We start from the raw sequence: 17802 nt of genomic DNA, 5'->3' as shown, positions 1-17802 counted from the left end.
AAGCAGCAACAGCAAGAACAAATATTTGAACCACACTCTCTGAAGCTCGCAGAACTAAGCAGGTGACGTACAGGTCTGATGTACTGCCTTCCTCTGTCCACAGAAGGGACTAGAAGCAAGAAGCAACATAAGAAAGCCAACATATGAGCTTCCATCCTCTGGTTCAGGCTTTCACTACATACAATCCAAAACCAAACACAATGGACTGCAAATTTTCAGGCAAAAGTGCTGTTCTTAAGGGAAGTGGCAGCAGGAGTCACTGGCCATAGCCACTGCTTCCCAACTGCAGATGGAAAGGATCCAACCCTTTTATGTGAGCTATTCCAAAGCTTTGAACATGGTAAACTTTGGGCATCATTCTATAGATCAACAGCTAACCCAAAATGGAAGTCCCCACTGATAAAAGCTAGAGCCTTAGCAAGAAGACTTAAGAGAAGTACTATAAACTGCACAAACGTATCTGCCCATAGGCACAGGAGAAAATACAACCTTTAGGACTTAGGAGCAATAACCTCACTGTACTTTAACAACCACCAAGTTCCCAGAACTGTAAGAGAGATTTATGCACTTTAATATCTTTGGCAATGTTGGCTCTAAGGTGTTTTTAAAATCTCATCCCAAATTACAAATTATCTATGAATTTCCAGCTCATTTTCACTTCCAACTACTTCTATTCAACTCTGTTCTTGCCTGATCTATAACTTATGCTAAAACATATGGCAGTGTATTTGCTAAAAATTCCTTCAAAAAGTGCATTCCCTAAATCAATTCTAAACAGCTTCGGATTTGAGATCAGGAAGTGGGTGGAGGGGACAACCTAATAGTGCTTGGTTGTTTTTATGCTGGGGTTTGGGTTTGTTTTTTTTCTTCTTCTTTTTTTCTCCCTCTATGAAGCTAACTGAAGTTTTTTAGAGTTAGTTGAAGTGAAGTGAAAATTCTATAAATCATAGTGGAAAGGCAATTTAATCATAGCTCCAGATACTGAAATGCTCAATATACATTAAAAAGCTCCCACCCTTCATAAAGGTTATTATTATTAAATGCTTTGGAGTAAGATTTAGGAAAAGTACTGCACATGCATTCAGTAGGAATCCCTAGTGGTTGTCTCATTTACTTCATTACACACATGCATGCACACACACAGAGTGTTAATTGCACTCCAAAAGAAAACTGCAGGCACAGACTGCAAGAAATTATGTGGGTCCTTCCCCTGTTTCCCTCCTCCCAATGGACGCCTACTATTCTTCTAAAAATTCCCCACAGAAAAAGAGTGCTAATTGTAGATATCACAAAGTGTTTTTCCATCGTCACAGAAATTTAATTTCTAGATTTGAGTCAATGCACACGCAGAGGCAGAGATCAAGTAGAGGTAGGAGTGATGATGGATCCACGAAGTAATTCATTCTAGCAAGGAAAATTTAAACACACATCAAGAGCATAACCTCATAATTGGAAGATCCACTTCAAAATCTTGAAGAACTTATTTTCGGCCTCTTAAAGCTAACTGATGCAACACCTCCCTGTGAGAACACCATGTAGCCCAGGCGCTTGTCTCCCATTCCACCAAGTTACCACAAAATGTATTAGTTCCCACTTCAAGGCTTATTATCTTATTTTCCAGGAACAACGTGAGACTTCTTTTTGTCCTCAGAAGAAATAAGGTGCTAAGCTCAAATCTCAGTACCTGTTAAGACGTGGGAGTTCGTGCATTTTGTGCCTATCAAAGCTGCACAAGACGCTCAGGCATGTACAGAAAGGGCTGGAACCGAGAACACTCTCATGCCACTGTATCAGTTCATGGTGCGACCTCATATGCAGCATCAAAGGCAAGGCCACATATCAGAAAGATCAAAGAAAATACGAAGAACAATCAGGGCCTTGAAAGATCTCTCACAGAACTGACTTTAAAAAAAAACAAACAAACTTGCAGAACTGTCACATGACAGAGATGTTAATTAGGAGGAAACTGGACAAAGAATGATAAGCCCAGAGAGAGGACAGCTATTCTCCTCGACTGAAGTCCTGAAAGAAATAGGTTTTAGCTGATCACCACTCATAATAAATCTTTCATTTAGGAGCTAGCGCAAGGCTCCAAGAGCAAGCCCTGGGAGTGAACAGTAACACATCAGCACTGACAGTGGCTGTGTGCCTGCAGCTGCACTGGCAACACCAACACAAGAGGCTGTCCACAGGTAGAGGACAGATCTCCACCCCACCTCCCAGGCTTGTTCTCCAGCATCAAACAATTCCAGGAACAAAGAGAAAAGCGGTTAATGCATTAACTCCTCTAGGAGAGCTAAAGTCAACCTGTACCAGTGGAAAGTGCCCCTTTCTTCCTATACGCCAATACAAGGAGGACCATGTGGATGCGTTTTCTCCAGGTCTGCTTACCAGGGACAAGCAGTCACTCAAGCGTAAAGGCAAGAACCTGCTTTATGCCTACACATAACTGCATCACAGAATCATAGAATGTCCTGAGTTGGAAGGGACCCACAAGGATCAAGTCCACCTCCTGTCCCTGCACAGGACAACCCCACAGTTCACACCGTGTGTCTGAGGCCGTTGGCCAGTCTCTTCTTGAACACTGTCAGGTTTGGGCCGTGACACCTCCCTGGGGAGCCTGTTCCAGTGTCCAGCACCCTCTCGGGGAAGAACCTTTTCCTCATGTGCAACCTAAACCTCCCCTGGCACATCTTCCTGCCGTTCCCTCGGGTTCTGTCACTGGTTGCCAGAGAGATCAGCACCTGCCCCTCCTCCTCCCCTGGTGAGGAAGCTGCAGCCACCATGAGGTCTCTCTCCCCTCAGTCTCCTCCAGGCTGAACAAACTGAGTGACTTCAGCTGCTCCTCATGCAGCTTCCCCTCCAAACCCTTCACCCATTTCGTAGCCCTCTTCGCAGCCACTCACACCACCTCCTGCAAGAGGCAAAGCACAGTGGGCTTATGCTGAATTCAGGCCATAAAGATGATGCAGGTTACAAGCAAGAAGCATTTTGCCAGCAGAGGTACGTGCTCACACTTGGCCAGCAATGTCTTTAATCTAAATAAGTAATTCTCTGCTTTACCATCTCTCCTTAAGCACTCTTCTGAAACGAAAGGGAGCAGCATTTTTCCCAACCACAGCACAACTTCAGTTCGCTTAGAAATAAAGGAAAGGAAGAAGAGGGCAGGCTGTGAAGAACTCGCTCTGCACATCACAGAACTGTGGCACAGCCAGGGAGGGTGGCTGCTAAGGTGAAGGTTCCTCTGATGTTATTTTTGACTGAAGTACAGCGGCCCTGTTGGATGGGGAACCAGACAAACCCAGGAGAGTGGGAATCCACGCCCAGACAGATTAGAATTCACACGGAGAAGGTGACAAAAGGAAGAGTCACACGACTCCATCGGGGTTACAAGGAAAGCATGTTGAGCCGACTTAACCATCAAGAAGGAAAGACCACATCGATTCTAGAAATGTCGCTTCGTTCTCTACTTGTAAAGGTAATTCTTAAGTGCTGAAAAATTGTGAAAATGCAGCTGAGTTGTGCATCGGAAATAGATATGCATGGAAAAAGAAACGCACTTAAAAAACTTCAGGAAAAAATAAATAAGGTAATAAAATAAGCTTGCATAAAATTTCGGTTTTTATAATATTGTACAAACAGTTACAGTTGTAGCAGTACTTGCAATCTTATATATTTGTATACTTAATCACTTAGCCTCAGCCTAAAAACTGTGTTTTCTGTATGTTGGAGTAACTTAAAACTCCAGCTTCACAGGGGAAATAACTTCAGACCTATTACATACTTCTTTACCCAGACATGTTCTAAAGATTACTTTTTGTAAGCATAGCTAAACATGTAAACTATCAATAGATTACACATAAACTATTGATTCATCTTCAAATCTTAGCTTAATACTGGCTAATAAGCTGCCTTTAGAAAGAAGCATTCGTGTTCTTGCCTCTTATGAACAGACAGACTTTCTGTTATTAATTACGGACTACTGAGACAACACTCATGGGACAAAAAATTATCATGGTTGTTGAAGGAATTAGTGTTGCATTTAGAGGTTTTAGTGCAATCTATCTGTGTTTATATTCTACAAAGATGCTCAAACACGGCTGAGAAAGGCTAAAAGTCATTACTAGAATGTACCAACAGTTTTATACCTATGGATTTTTTTTTTAAAGCAAGGGTATATCAGCAAAACCCTTGGTTTCGCTTCCGAAAATCCTGTGACACTGAACTAAAACTTTGGATTTATAATTAGCAAATCTAATAACAGACTTAAAAGAGCCTCGTTTGGACTTTTTTATGTCAGAGCAATTTATTGTGACAGAAGATTATTTTATCAGCTTGGAGATAGCAATCTTTCTCTGAAAGAAGATACTTCCAAGGGCTCGGTGTTTACAAACAAGCACAAGTTTTCAAGAAAGAACATCTCACATATACACACAACAGAGAAAAAAAAAAAAAGGATACACAACTGGCAGGTTGAAGATTTCACTTACTTAAAGCACTTAAAAGAAAATGGAGTTCCTTTGAAAACTCATCTCCAAGAGTGGGTTTCAGAGTCAGCTTTTTGAAGATTAAACAACTTTATAAAGACGGAAATAACATGGTAGAGACTAAACTTCAATTTCTATTTCACCTGTTTGACTTTAGGTCCTTTCATGCTTTGGCTACATAAAATTTGGCATAAAGCTCCAAACTCACAAGAGCAAGAAATGTCCTCTGAAGGAGGCCGCAACATATATATACCTATATATATCTTTTTTAAGACAGAATGTACAAAATGTACATACCCTTAAGTCTGGAGAGAAGTTGTCTGCGGAGGTGGAGACTGAGTCGGACGATACAGCAGAAGCAGATTTGGTGTGAGCTGAATGGTCCGAGTGAGACGTGGAAGCGCTATAAAGAAAAACACCACAGTGTATCAAAACCCAGCTCAAGAACGCTCAGAAACAGAAGTACAGCCACTGCTTACAGTCATATCAGGCATTTTTCAATTATTTCCATCCTTTCCATTCTCAATTATTCAGCCCTCAGTAGTGGTTTAAGAGAACCTGTTTTACTTGCCGTTGCCGTGGATTACCAAAGTGTACACAATTCATTACCAAATCTCAGCTCAGACTGAACCAACTCAATCAAATCCTAAATCACAGAAACTAAGGGCCTCTGTTTCAGCTTTTCAGATGGGAGACATTAGTGCACTGCAAGGGGATGAAAACAGGCTCCTGAATGCACGCCAGCACAACTCCGACCACAGCTTCACAGCGGTGGAAGGAATCCAGAATTAAAACCCTTTCCATCACACAAAACTTTCCTCCTTCAGGTGTAAATACAGCCCTCAGGAGAATTAAAGAGACTCTCCAAGCATACCTCTCTGGCGATACAAAGTGCGATTTGCTAAATAACAAAGTAAAACAGCAATCTTATTTTCCTAGACAGTTTTCCTAGTATAGCTGTAAGCAATTAAAATAAGCTTATTTTATAAGATTTTTATACTGCAGCCTCTCCTAGAACCATAATTGCTTAAAATTAGCATTCAATAATAATGCTCATAAGCCCAGATGACTGCAAAGAAAGATCCTCCGTGGAGAAACGTTACTCCCTGAAGCCACAGCGCAGCAGCAAATGCCACCTGCACCAATTAATTCCCACACTCCTACCAACCCCAGAAAGGTTTTACCTGAGTGTAAAGACACTCTTAGGGATCAGCTTTAGGACTTGCAAGCCTCACCTTGGCTGAAGCAGAATGCCAGCAGGAGTATTGCAGTTACTAGCCTTGTGGTAACCTAGAAAGAGCGGTATCTGAGCTTCTAAAGGGCCTGGAAATCTGTTAATTGTCTGAAAATTGTTTTGCTGCTGGTAAACAGCCACCAAAAGGTCAAAGTGTTCCATTTTCATTTCTATTCTTCACAGTTTGCCAAAGTAGTACACAGGCAGTGTTAAAAGCATGAAGGACTACAGCAAAATTGGGCTCTTGCTGTGAGTTAGTCCTTTCTCTCCAAGGATTAAAGAGTTTTGGCAACTCTTTCATCCTATGAAGTAGAAACTTAGAACTGGAACCTTTGGGAACAGTAAAAAAATATTTAAAATAAATGATACTGGCTTGCCGATTGAGTAGCACAATTCCACTGAATGCATTTGTTGCACACGATTCCAGAGGTAATCACTCAGCTTTCCAGCTTGCTCAGCTCCTGCAGTGTTGCTGGGTGAACTCACGTCATTTCAGACGGACGGTGGCACTTGTGCACCCAGCGCTGCTCACACTGCAACAGCCCCAGCACCTCCACCCCACGCAGAAAATAATCTTACACTAAAATAACAAGAACTGGATCTGCAAAGCCTCCTGTTCTTCCGGCTCGAAGGGCCTCACACATACACTGAATTTGCGTACAGTTTCACATTACAACAAAACTGATATAAAGCATCCGCTGCTGCTGAACGGGCCGCTGACGTTCCCCTCTGTTCCTCCTCCTCTCGGCTTGGGCTGCACGGCGCTGCCAGCTCCGCTGCGCTGGGCGAGCATCACAAGATGCACAGTTCAATTTGCTGATCTGCTGGGGCAGTAAAGTATTAATAAACATGAAGACAAGTCTTCTGTTGGATAATAGGGCTGACTGGATTCATTACATGGCCGTATAAACCATCAGATGCAGCACACGGAGAAGGAGGGAATCCATATCTGGAGATGATGAGGAAGCTTGAGAGCACTTCTGCACACAGCAGCTTGCAGGCATGCTAAATTAGGCTTAGCACTGAACCTAATTTTTACATTGCTTTACTTAAACCAGCTCAGACCCCCGGATGTGTTCCCTTGAAGCTCCTTTCAGTCTGTTTTCTGCATGGTCAGCCTTCATCTGCCAAGTGTTACCCCTTGTATTTGCATCTGTTTAATTAATTTGATTTTTAAAAGCATGTTAAAAAAAACCCCACAATTCAATCCACAAAGCAGCATCAGTTTACTGTTCAGCAACCCACAAGGAGATGGCACTTTAAAGTTATCAACGAAGAGCAAGCAGATGCTGCAGATGCCTTTTTCACTGGGTGACAACTCTGTCTGCCGTCCCTGGGTCTCTCTTGTTCCTTCTGCTGTGGTGCTCCAGCCGAGGGAGCCCGAGGCTCAGAGCAAGCCTCCGGAGACTGGCCTTCCAGCTCCCTCCCCTTCCAGGGCCCAGAATTTTGTGTATTTAAACGCATTTTACAGGTCAGCAACTCTGCTCAGAGTTTACAAGTCATTTAGCACAGATGTAAATAACTAAGCAAGGGGCACAGCAGCAGCTAACGTGGCCTGTGTGCACCACGCAGGACAGCTTACTCACTGGGCAAACATTGCGAAACCACCGAGCACAGTCAGCTATTGAAAGAGGCGCTGGCATTCAGAATTTCACATCCTTTAGTCACAGAAAGGGGAGCTGGAAGGGTTTAATGGAGTGTGCTAGTCTCTCTGTCCCCAAACTAGGACAAGCTACACTCAAACAACTCCCAAGACCTGTCTGTGTAACCTACCCTTAACAGATCCCAGAGAGGGAGAGCACTAACAAAAGAATCAAAATTTCACCAGTTTCCTTGCTTACACAACTTGTCTGCCCTCATACATTCCCAGTATCTACCTAGTACACAAGCAGTGACTACCTAATCATTGCAGACCAGAGATTTTTATGAAACTGTTAATTAATTTCACTTCAGCAAGCTAAACAGCAAACTGCTTTATGCAGAAAAAAAAAAAAGAGAACCATAATCCACAGCACGTCTGAGCTGTGAAAGCGTTCTGTGTTTGTAGATCACGCTTGGCTTCAAGTGGGTTGTAATGAAGGAAAGCATTTGCATTTTAGAAGTGGATTTTCAAAAGCTCCCCGCACCAGCGTCTCTCTGCTCCCACAGAAACTGCCGGTGAAGCCTCCCTCCAGCTACAGCAGCGCCAGCTTTTGGAACCGCCGCCTGCACACACGGCGAACAATACCGCTTGGATTATGCAGCTCTGCACAGTATGCATAGGTTGCATATGTTTGGCTCACTGCCTCTGTTCTCCTCATCCATCATTTATAGGGAGCGGAGATGGAACGAAGGAGCAGACAACCAAAATGCCACTGGCTTGCGGCTCCCTCCTCTTATCGTCATCAGGCAGTTGCATGGCTCCAGCTCTGCTGCTTTGCAAACTAATTAAACGGATGTCCCTGCATGCGCATGAGAAGTTTATTAGCTTCAGCGGGTTAGTCAATCTCGAGCTCTCCTCTGCTGCCAATGCAAAAGGAAAGATCCTCAAACCAGGCAGTTGGGTGGGGAGAGAGGGAGAGCGTCCTGGGGCTGACACGCAAACTCAGGGTAAGGAGACCAGAGCTCCCTCCATGCTTTGCCACCAGCCCTTCTGCATCACCTTGGGCAAATGATTTACTCCTGCTTCTGCCATGGCTTCTGCACATTATTCCAACTTTTCCCAATGTAAAGTTAAAGCTGTCTCATACAATTCTTTCGGCAGCGTGACAGGGTACTTCTGGTATCAGTCTAAAATGCTGAGGACCCCACTGAGGATGCTCTGTTCTCAGGGAGACGCAGCCCCAACACCTGTATTCCACCAGAAGCAACACAGAGCAAACCTGAGTGACAGCAAGGGCACAACGGTCAGATGTAACTGCTGGGTTCAGGGGCACCCGACAAACATCTGAGAACACAGGTAGGTTTGGCCAGATTTCAGCAAGGGTTAAAAACCACTGGAGTTGTGCCAATCACTGCTAGGTCTGGTTCAACACAATTTAACAAACACACAAAATAATATTAACTCTGAACTTCATTAAGGTTTTAGGAAACAACATATACCCAGGTTCACAAAATACTTTGAGCTCTTCCTACAGGAAAGTGAGTGCAGACATTCCTGTGAGGAACCTGTGAAGACCAAGGACCTCCTGGAGCATTTCCCTTCCCAGGCCCCAGGCGCAGGCGGGCCCGCAGCACCCCTGCCGACAGATTTCTGTGTTAGTGCCAAATGAGACCCCGACACCAGTTCCAAAGCACCTTCAGGGAGAGAACCTTCTGCTGGGACTGTCATCTCCATTTCCTCCTCTCATTCCTCCCTCCCCATGCAGAAGTAGAAACAGGTCTAGGATGCAATTAGCACTGATGTATGTCTTTCATCTTAGTAATTATTTTTATTATTTTAAGGTATTTCTTATGGCCAGATTTTGAATGATAAATGAGTGCCAATGAGGGCTGCCGGCACAATGGTCTTGCACAGTATCTGCACGTAGTATTAACCCCTTGGCTATATAGAATACATGCATGCAACTAAGAAGAGAATTACAATGGAAACCAAGCACGATGACTCAACTCCTGATAAAGTGCTCATTGTTATTATTAGGACTATCCCACAACATGCCAGATGGTTTTCAAACACAATTCAGACTCAGACAGATGCCCTCTGGTAATTCCTGTTCAGGCAATTGAAAGCTATTACTGCACCAGTAGCAGAACTGAAGGTATGCCGGTGTGCTTAGCTTCACCTGTCAACAAAGATGTAAAGAAGCTGCAAACAGAAGTGTCTGAGACATGCAAACTTATCCTGTTAGACTATGACAGTGCAGATGAAATATTTTGGGGGAAAGCAGTGATAAAGTCTTCACCCATTTCAAGAAGTTCAATTAAATGGCATCTGCCCAAGTCACTGGAGGCAACCTCTACCCTTAGACCCCTGCAATCTAAAAAACGCAGTGTTTAAGAAAGTCAATGAAAAGAAATAAAAGCTGGTAGCTGCCATTTGTTTTGTCAACTTTTACAGAAAGAGTTTGAATATGAAGCTATTTCTTTCCCAGAGCAGCTAAGCAACACTTTTCCCTGGAAGCAGAAAGCAGCAGTACCTGAAGATGGCAGTTTGACTGCATGAGGGTTCAAGCACGACACAGTGAGCTCGGGTCAGGCAGCAGACGAGCACGGAGATGCAAAGAAAGCGCCCAAATCAAACTGTGGAGCCCCACGGCTTTCACCTGATGAGGACAAATGCACCATTTATGCAGGACTGAGTTCTCCTCCCTGTATCCTTACACCTATTGTGGGAGATTTAATACAATGTTCTTTGTACTCCAAAAAGAGGATATTTTCCTTCCCTATCCCCACCCTCCACAGGAAGGAAAACTGCTAGGAGATCTCTACAAAGAGCTTTCTGTGAACATCAGCCTAAGGACAAGCACGCTACACAACCTCTTCTCCTAGGCCACGTGACCCAAGAAGAAAGTCACGACAACCAACTTCATGTCTCACATAAAACTTCACAACAATTTCTAGCAAAACTTGAGACAAAGGTCATGACATCACTTTAAGGGATGGTCCTGCTAAACCATCCCGGCTGGTAATTGCTGAAAATGGTCATTTCCAAGCAAGCACCTTAAGGTATGCCTCCTTCAGTTCAGCAAGAACATAAAAATATACACCATATACACCTTCCTAAAGATAAGAAACAATCCTTTGCAGAAAGGGACTGGCTACAGCGAGGGTGGTGAGACACTGGAACAGGCTGCCCTGAGAAGCTGTGGATGCCCCATCCCTGGAAGTGTTCAAGGCCAGGTTGGATTTGGTTCTGAGCAACCTGGTCTAGAGAAAGATGTCCCTGCCCACGGCAGGGGGTGGACTAGATCTTTAAAAGCCCCTTCCAACCCAAAACATTTTATGATTCTATAGGCAGCAACTCCCTGAGAAACTACTGTTAATTTCTGAAGATACTTCCTCAGACTTTGAAAATTGATGAAGAGACCTTTGTCTTGCTCAAAAAATAAAAGACAACAAAAGGGATTAAAAAAAAATCCAAGACTGCGAACCTGTGTCTGAGTTTAACACCATACTTCCGTGAAAAACTGATGGGACAGGAGGAAAACACATCTCTGCAAAATGTGCCATTTTTATTTACAGCATATACATAGGGCTCAAGGACACCTACTTTTTTTTGTACCAATGTCTTAAAATCCTGACCTGGCTCACTCCTATATGTAACATAACCAAAATGCAGTCAGTGATGAAAAAGTCAGCTCTCCAGCACCTTCTTTATGAATATTCCTTCCCTGACAGTACAAGTAGCTGCTCCATTGCTTGCAGAGGTGTGCCAATTACTCAGATGCTAATTGGCATGAGCTGCTCACACCATTTCTTCTGTATCAAACTGAATGTTTTGTTTCAATAGTCACTGAACTGACATGGAAAACAGGTGACAAAATGCACCACTGGGTGATACAGTTTCAGCCGCAGAGGTCATAAATGAGAAAAACACTGCGGAGGGCAAATTTCCATTTCCTCTCTTCCTGTTTTTGTAGAAGTTTCTCATTATGTCAATTCCTAAAAATCAATCAAGGTGAAAACTGCAAATTAATGATGACTAGTAGCAAATACAATTTAATTTAGAAGCTTTGGATGCCAAGAGAGCAGGATTCAGTTGGTTCAAATCTATAGCAGGGCCATGAACAGGGGCACCTGCAGCACTTGGGCACTTCTCTGAGAAGCGTAATGACACAGAGGTACTGCGCACTCCCCACTCACTGCTCAAACCCAAGCCGACAACTCTCCCTCCTCAACACTTTCAACGCTCCTGTTTCTTTCAGAGAAGGAAAAAGAAATACTGAAAAACCTTTTGGGTCACATCAGAGCAGAAGGAGACAAACTGGTGCTTGTTCCCCATGAATGTGACTTTGTCCTGGCTGGTACTGGCTGAACTGGCCTGGGAAATCCAGCTGCTGCCCACATCAGGCTCTCCCATTTACAGCAGCTCTCTGTGGAGCTGTGCTAAGTGGTCTCCATAGTCTTTACCTGTATACAAATATATATATATAAAAATATATATAAATACATATATATATATATATACACACACACCTAAGGGTACTCAGAGGTCCCTTGTATGCCTCTCTTTGGGGGCTGGCACCTGACCAAACCATGGCCCTGTAGCAGGACCTGGACGCTCTGCACTGGCTTCCACTCCATCACAGGAATGTAATAGGCTCTACCACTGTAAATTCAGTTTTAGCATCTTAACACCATCTCTGCCAGGACAGGAATCCCACAGCGCTCAGCACCACGCACGCCCACAATAACAGACAACCCTCTCCCAAAGAGCTTGCATGGACAGACAAAGGAGCAGTATCTTCAGAGAGGAGCGACTCGAACTTAATTCTTCACAGCAAAACAGAAAATCAAAACAGGCTTATTCTACTTAGACAAGAAGTACCTGTTGCATATATGAGATACCCCTCCAAACACCCAGTACCCTCTTTTTAGGCACACACGGCACAGACAGTTGCTACATTTCAGAACTACATGGAACTCACAATTTTTTTAAACATTTAAAGATCCCACTTTAACCTCTGCTTAATCTGTAACAATCTCAGAGGGGGAAAAAAAGCCATAAACAAATACACTTTTGAAGGAAAGAAAAGCACCAACTGCCAGGCTTCCTCTGGCATTCAGAGGAGGCAGACAGTTCTATAATATAATAACACACCCTCTCCATTCAAAAGGGCTGGCAATGTCAGGGCTTAACAACATCTTAAAAAGAAGCCATTTCAGCAAGCAAATCATTGTGCATCTGTGTGACAGACCTAAAATAGCCCCCCACACCACTTGCCTGAATGAAAAAGATTCACTTCTGTTGCCAAGCAAAGACGACTCTCAGTCTGACTTCAATGTTCCAAGGGAGGAAAATGTCATTTTTTAAAAGTTGATCCTTCTAAGTAGCATCCTGAGCTGAATATATAGTACATGTTTTCCCCTGAGCCATAAAGAGAATGTCCTATATTTTGACCGTGAACAAGCTTTTCTAGGAATGCAAATTTTGCTCTCAGTAGTCACACAATGGACTACAGTGTCACAAGCACTGTTCGTGCTCCATTAGTCATTCTTTCATTATTTTTTTAAACACGAATTCACAAAAGGCCTACAGTGTGTGTAGAGCACTTGCTAAACAATAGGCTGATTGTTTAAAATATTTGCAAGATTCCGAGAATAGAAAGCCAACACCCAAAGACAAATCAATATGCAGCACGTAATTAATAACAGCGAGAAGCCCACAGGATCATGTTTTCATGAGTCAAACAATCCAGAAGGTAAAAAACAGGAAGAACAGCAGCTATCAGAGGCCTGAACCAATATCCTCCGATCTGCACATGGAAGATAACTACAAAATTATCTGTATTCACGAGAGAAACAAGAGGGGAGTTAGGTTTCTAACAAGCTCCAGGCTGGTACAGGATGGTGCTCAGCTACAAAAAAGGAAAAAAAAATATTTTTCAAGAAGTTGTTAGACTTCTTCTGGGAACTGACATTTTACCTCTGTTTCACCACCTATATTTCAGACCATATCTACAAAGTCCAGAATTAGTTACTGCCTCTTAAAAGCAGTCTGATAATTCAGTATTTTGGTTTGACTCCAGTTCCTAATGGAAATATGTTTGCCTTGTGATAACCATCACAAGCACACGTGCCTTCGTGTCCAGAATTAGCGATCAGGGGGACAAGGTGAGCGACCCACCTGCTCCAGGTGAGACCTGGTGGAAAGACAACCCAGTGGTTGTGGCTGTGCTTGGGGGAGATGTCTGACAGACCTCCTGGAGATGGTGCACACCTGTAGTCTGTGCTGCAAAGCTTTGGGGTTGCCAGTCACCAGGACAGACCCTTAGCATTGAAAATAAAAAGAATACAAGGTGAAGACAGGTTCAAAACACAAGCCTGCTTACTGTCAATGCAAACAACATTGCCTGCTTGAATAATTACCTCATTTCTGCACCATCCTATGCATTAGGTTATTGCTATGTTTTTGGGGATCGTCTGGGATTGCTCAGAAGGAGCTGGAGCCTTTGTTTTCAAATATAAGATATTACAGAGGGTGGGACTGAACCAGAAGCGAAGAAAATCCCTGCTCCCAAGAAAAGAGTATTTCTGGCTCCAAAACACACAGTTGAAGGATGAAGTTCCAGTACTTCAAGCTTCAGATGGTTGGAAGTGACAGCGAGAAAGCCATCGGGGTGATCACTGATTGATGGGACGTATGGCAAGTGATCTCTCCGGCTGTGACAAATCAGCATATGTCCCGACTTGCAGCTTTCTCCTCCAAACAGCCCAGGCAGCGGCTGCCCAGGGGCTCTCTGTGCAGCATGACAGCCTCTAGCAAAACAGCAACTCAAGAATCCAAATCCAAGTGTCTCCTGCTGATATAAGACCAGTCATGTTTCTTAGCCCTACCTGTGGAAGAAGCCGGTTCCAGGGCTCAGGACATTTTGTGGCAGAGAAGAGACCTGGGTGGTACTGCTGTCTCTTACATCAGAGCAACCTCAGATTTACCACTGCACCCCACAGGAAAAAGAGGGCTGGCAACATCTGTCTCCACAGGAACTTTGAATGCAGATAAAATTCATTACAGAAATCCTACACACAGTTCAAAACCACTCTTGCCATTTACTAATATTTATATTCAGCATGTAAACTTCCACCCCCTTCCTTTAAAATATATTAAGCCAGAGAAAAATTTGCAAGTAAAAAATTATCAGGATTTTGATATAAATTCAGAAAGTCGAACGATAAGGCACAATAATAACTCCAGAGTCTGAGAGCAAGGAGAAAAAGAAAAAAATTGAAACCAATACAGGATATCTAATATTTTCTTTCCTTGTTAATTTCATCTTTTTTTTTTTTTTTAGAAGAAACCTATTAATTTGACAAAGGAAAGAAATAGAAATAATACCTACATTGGTAAGTACTCACCTTAGGACAGAAAGGAGAACTGGATAAAAAGACAGATATAACTTCTCTTTTACTATTTGTGTTCTGGCAGTGCCTTAATTTCTAGTTACATACTAGCAACCAGTTACGTACATTTTAACCATATATGTATACTTCTGACAGTTCATTTGCTGTCTCAGTTTTTCTTTAGATTCCCACCTATTTCCCTATTTAAAAAACACCTTAGTTAGAATGTAGCATGTATTGTTAGATGTTCTGATTTTCTTCCAAACACACACCACACAACCCCCACACCCCAATAAAGCAAACACCCACAAGAATTAAAAATACCAGCAATTTACTCATCAATGACATTACTTGTTCTATACTAGGAATAATAAAAAGGAAGAGGGAATAAGATTTAAACACAGCCAATCTGGAGAGTCTTGTATCACCTAACAAAACTGACGGGGTATCACCCTGATAAGCTTTCACAGACACTATGCAGCTGCGTGCTCTGCCAGACTCAACTTGAAAAAGGACTGGGAACAACTACATTCTGTCGGCAGCCCACCCCCTGCACAAAATTGGTCCCTAGCGGATTTTCAAGGCTAAAATAAGTCAAGCGTTCAATAATCTGGGGGCTTTACTTCTGGAAATTGAAGCCAAGACAACACACGATGTTTTCAGAAACACTGAGCACCTGTATCTTGTCACAAGTCCCAGAGAGCCCAGCAGCTCTGAAGATCGTGGACCGTCAGCCCAAGTCCCCATTTTCAACACTCATACCTGAGAACAGGTATCCCCACTAACTCAGTCCCATTTATCGTCCAAATAAAAAGTCCAATTTCCAACGTGCTCAGCAGCCACTGATTTCTATATGGCCCAGAAGGGCTCTGCACACTTACTCACCCCACTGGCCAGTTTCAGGGTACACGTCGAAACAAAGGTCTTTCGAATTCTTCCACCATACAATGAAGTGAGGCACACAAAGTTTGCAAGTTCATCTGCAGAATTTCTGTACATCAGCTCTCACACATGCAAAATAAGGGCTTATCTTCCCAGTTCACCCACAGCCACTTCCACCTGCCACTTCGGGTTCCTCGAGCAGAAATCAGTGTATGCCAAAAACAAAGTAACTCAAAGAGAAGCAGGACCAATGAGGTCTGGATGGTTCAGCTCCCGATGGCAGATACCACAGGTGTCTCTGCTCCCACTGAGTCAATGGAAACCCAGGCAATAGAATCCAGACAACAACGCAGGTCTCCCAGAGCAGGCACCTATCTTTGTTCAGTTGAATTACTTGTGCAGTGTATGGACTGTACGGAGGGTAGGAAAGTTTTAGATACCTGCCCTGGTTTCCAGAAGATGAGTGTCTTGTGGCAGAGAAGTTTGTATTTGCTTTTTGTTTTCAACTGAACACAGCCTTTTGCAGACACCAGAGGAAGCACAGAGAACGAAGGAAATGCAAAAATGAGAGAATATAATGTGTTTCTCCAACTTGAGAGAAGCCTTGTCTGAGATAATCTGCACATATTTGTGACATCTTTCTCAGCTAGGTATTCCCCATGTTGAAAAAGGAACAAGCTTTTTCTGTAACGGAAGAACTGACACGGCAACCCTTCCCATCTCCATCTTTGTTTAAATGCAAAACTTGTCATAAGTTATTACTTGCACTCCTCTGTCAAGCAAGCTTAAAGTTGTCTACATGTTACAAAAACTACCAGTGGACAAACTGACAGACATACACAAGTACATGAAGAAACAGGTTTCAGAAATCGGACTACAAACCTCTGCTTCCTCCTCAGTTGACAAGAGATTTAGTTAATATGTATTTTTTTTTTTGCCGTGGAGAACAACCCAGACTCAATGTACTTTTTGGCCCTACCACAATGATTGGGAGGGAGTTCTGTGCAGGTGGTCACATCTTAATCACTCACTGTAGGCTCTCCTTAAGTCACTGGTGAGACAGATAACTCCTTCTCCCCCATCGTCCACAAACACAAACCCAGAGACCAGCAGAAATCTGGATCAGTCCAGTGAGATGAGACAAATCTCACTCAGGGTACCTATATTTTTCCTCATGCAAGGTGGAAGCAGAAAGTAGAATCTAGAATCAGAATATGTTTTAGCAAAAAAAGATGACAGATGTCCCTCCGTGGAGTTTCTTCACCTTTGAGGAAAAAGTATTGGGAAGCACTCTCTTGTGAGGTGTGGGGGCTCATTTTCCGGGTAGAAGTGGGATGTCAGTTCTTAGACTGGAGGACACAGCCTGAATTTTCAAGAACAGCCTATTCCAAAAGTCAACTTGGGTAAAATGTGAGCAGAAGATCCCACATTTTTCATTTCTTTACCAGAGATGTTCTACTTGCAAATGAGATGCTGATGAGTTTTGATTAGTCAAGGGTATCCTATCTGCTGGTTAAACCAGCCTCTGCTCTGATGACTGGTTTTGACAACCATCCTTCAGCAGCCTCTGTCTGACACCTCAGGTTCCAGTGACCTGCCCCTGCCTTCAGCATCTGCACAGCAGCCAGGCAGCCCCTGTAATTTTCCACTTGAAACCAACTCGTTTACAGGCTCCACCTCATCCATGGGCAGATTTAGCTGAAACAGCTGATGAGAATAGTCCTGCTAACTGTCTGTGCAGTAATTCAGATATTAGTGCTTTTTGTGCCAGGAAAAACAAACCAAAAAACCCCAATCAAACAAAAAACGACACCACACACTCTTCTCACAAACCACCAAGCAATGATCAGATGTATACTCAATCCACCAGTTAAATTTTGTTCAGATAAATATAGATGGGTTAACGTTTAGCCCTGTCATTGCTACTCATAGGCCATAAGCTTTGTAGTGAATTTTCAAGGCCTTGGGACCGAGGTTTGTTACTCTTGCTTTGCCTGAACTTTTCTTCGCCAACCTGCAGCTTTGTTTTATGTGGTTGAGTTGTGACTGCAATTTCTGTAACTGGCCAGGTGTCTCTATCTACTTTGTTTTATTTTTGTTTGTGTTTGGTACAACCAGTTTTGCACAGAGAGCAGTAACAAGCAGTTATTCTGTATAGAATGAGATATTTACCACTAACATAATGACTTTGTGTAGAGGAAATATAACAGTCTGGGATGA

The 17802-nt window shown here is 43.1% G+C and overlaps 1 protein-coding gene across 4 annotated transcripts in view; it reads right to left on the bottom strand.

Moving 5' to 3' along the window:
- Nucleotides 1-17802, bottom strand: part of MTMR2 (myotubularin related protein 2) — a 63697-nt gene that overhangs the window by 37374 nt on the left and 8521 nt on the right. For 3 of the 4 annotated variants that reach the window (XM_065628553.1, XM_065628579.1, XM_065628563.1), the window contains exon 2: nt 4785-4890. In XM_065628553.1, coding sequence (XP_065484625.1) covers nt 4785-4890 — 106 coding nt within the window. Of the gene's footprint in view, nt 1-4784; nt 4891-13486; nt 13510-17802 lie in introns of those variants that run through there. The other variant, XM_065628587.1, reaches the window with a different exon arrangement.

This window comes from Caloenas nicobarica, chromosome 1 (genome assembly GCF_036013445.1).
Source record: "Caloenas nicobarica isolate bCalNic1 chromosome 1, bCalNic1.hap1, whole genome shotgun sequence".
Classification (NCBI taxonomy): domain Eukaryota; kingdom Metazoa; phylum Chordata; class Aves; order Columbiformes; family Columbidae; genus Caloenas; species Caloenas nicobarica.
Note: the sequence above shows the minus strand (reverse complement) of the source record. Positions and strands in the feature narration are given on the sequence as shown.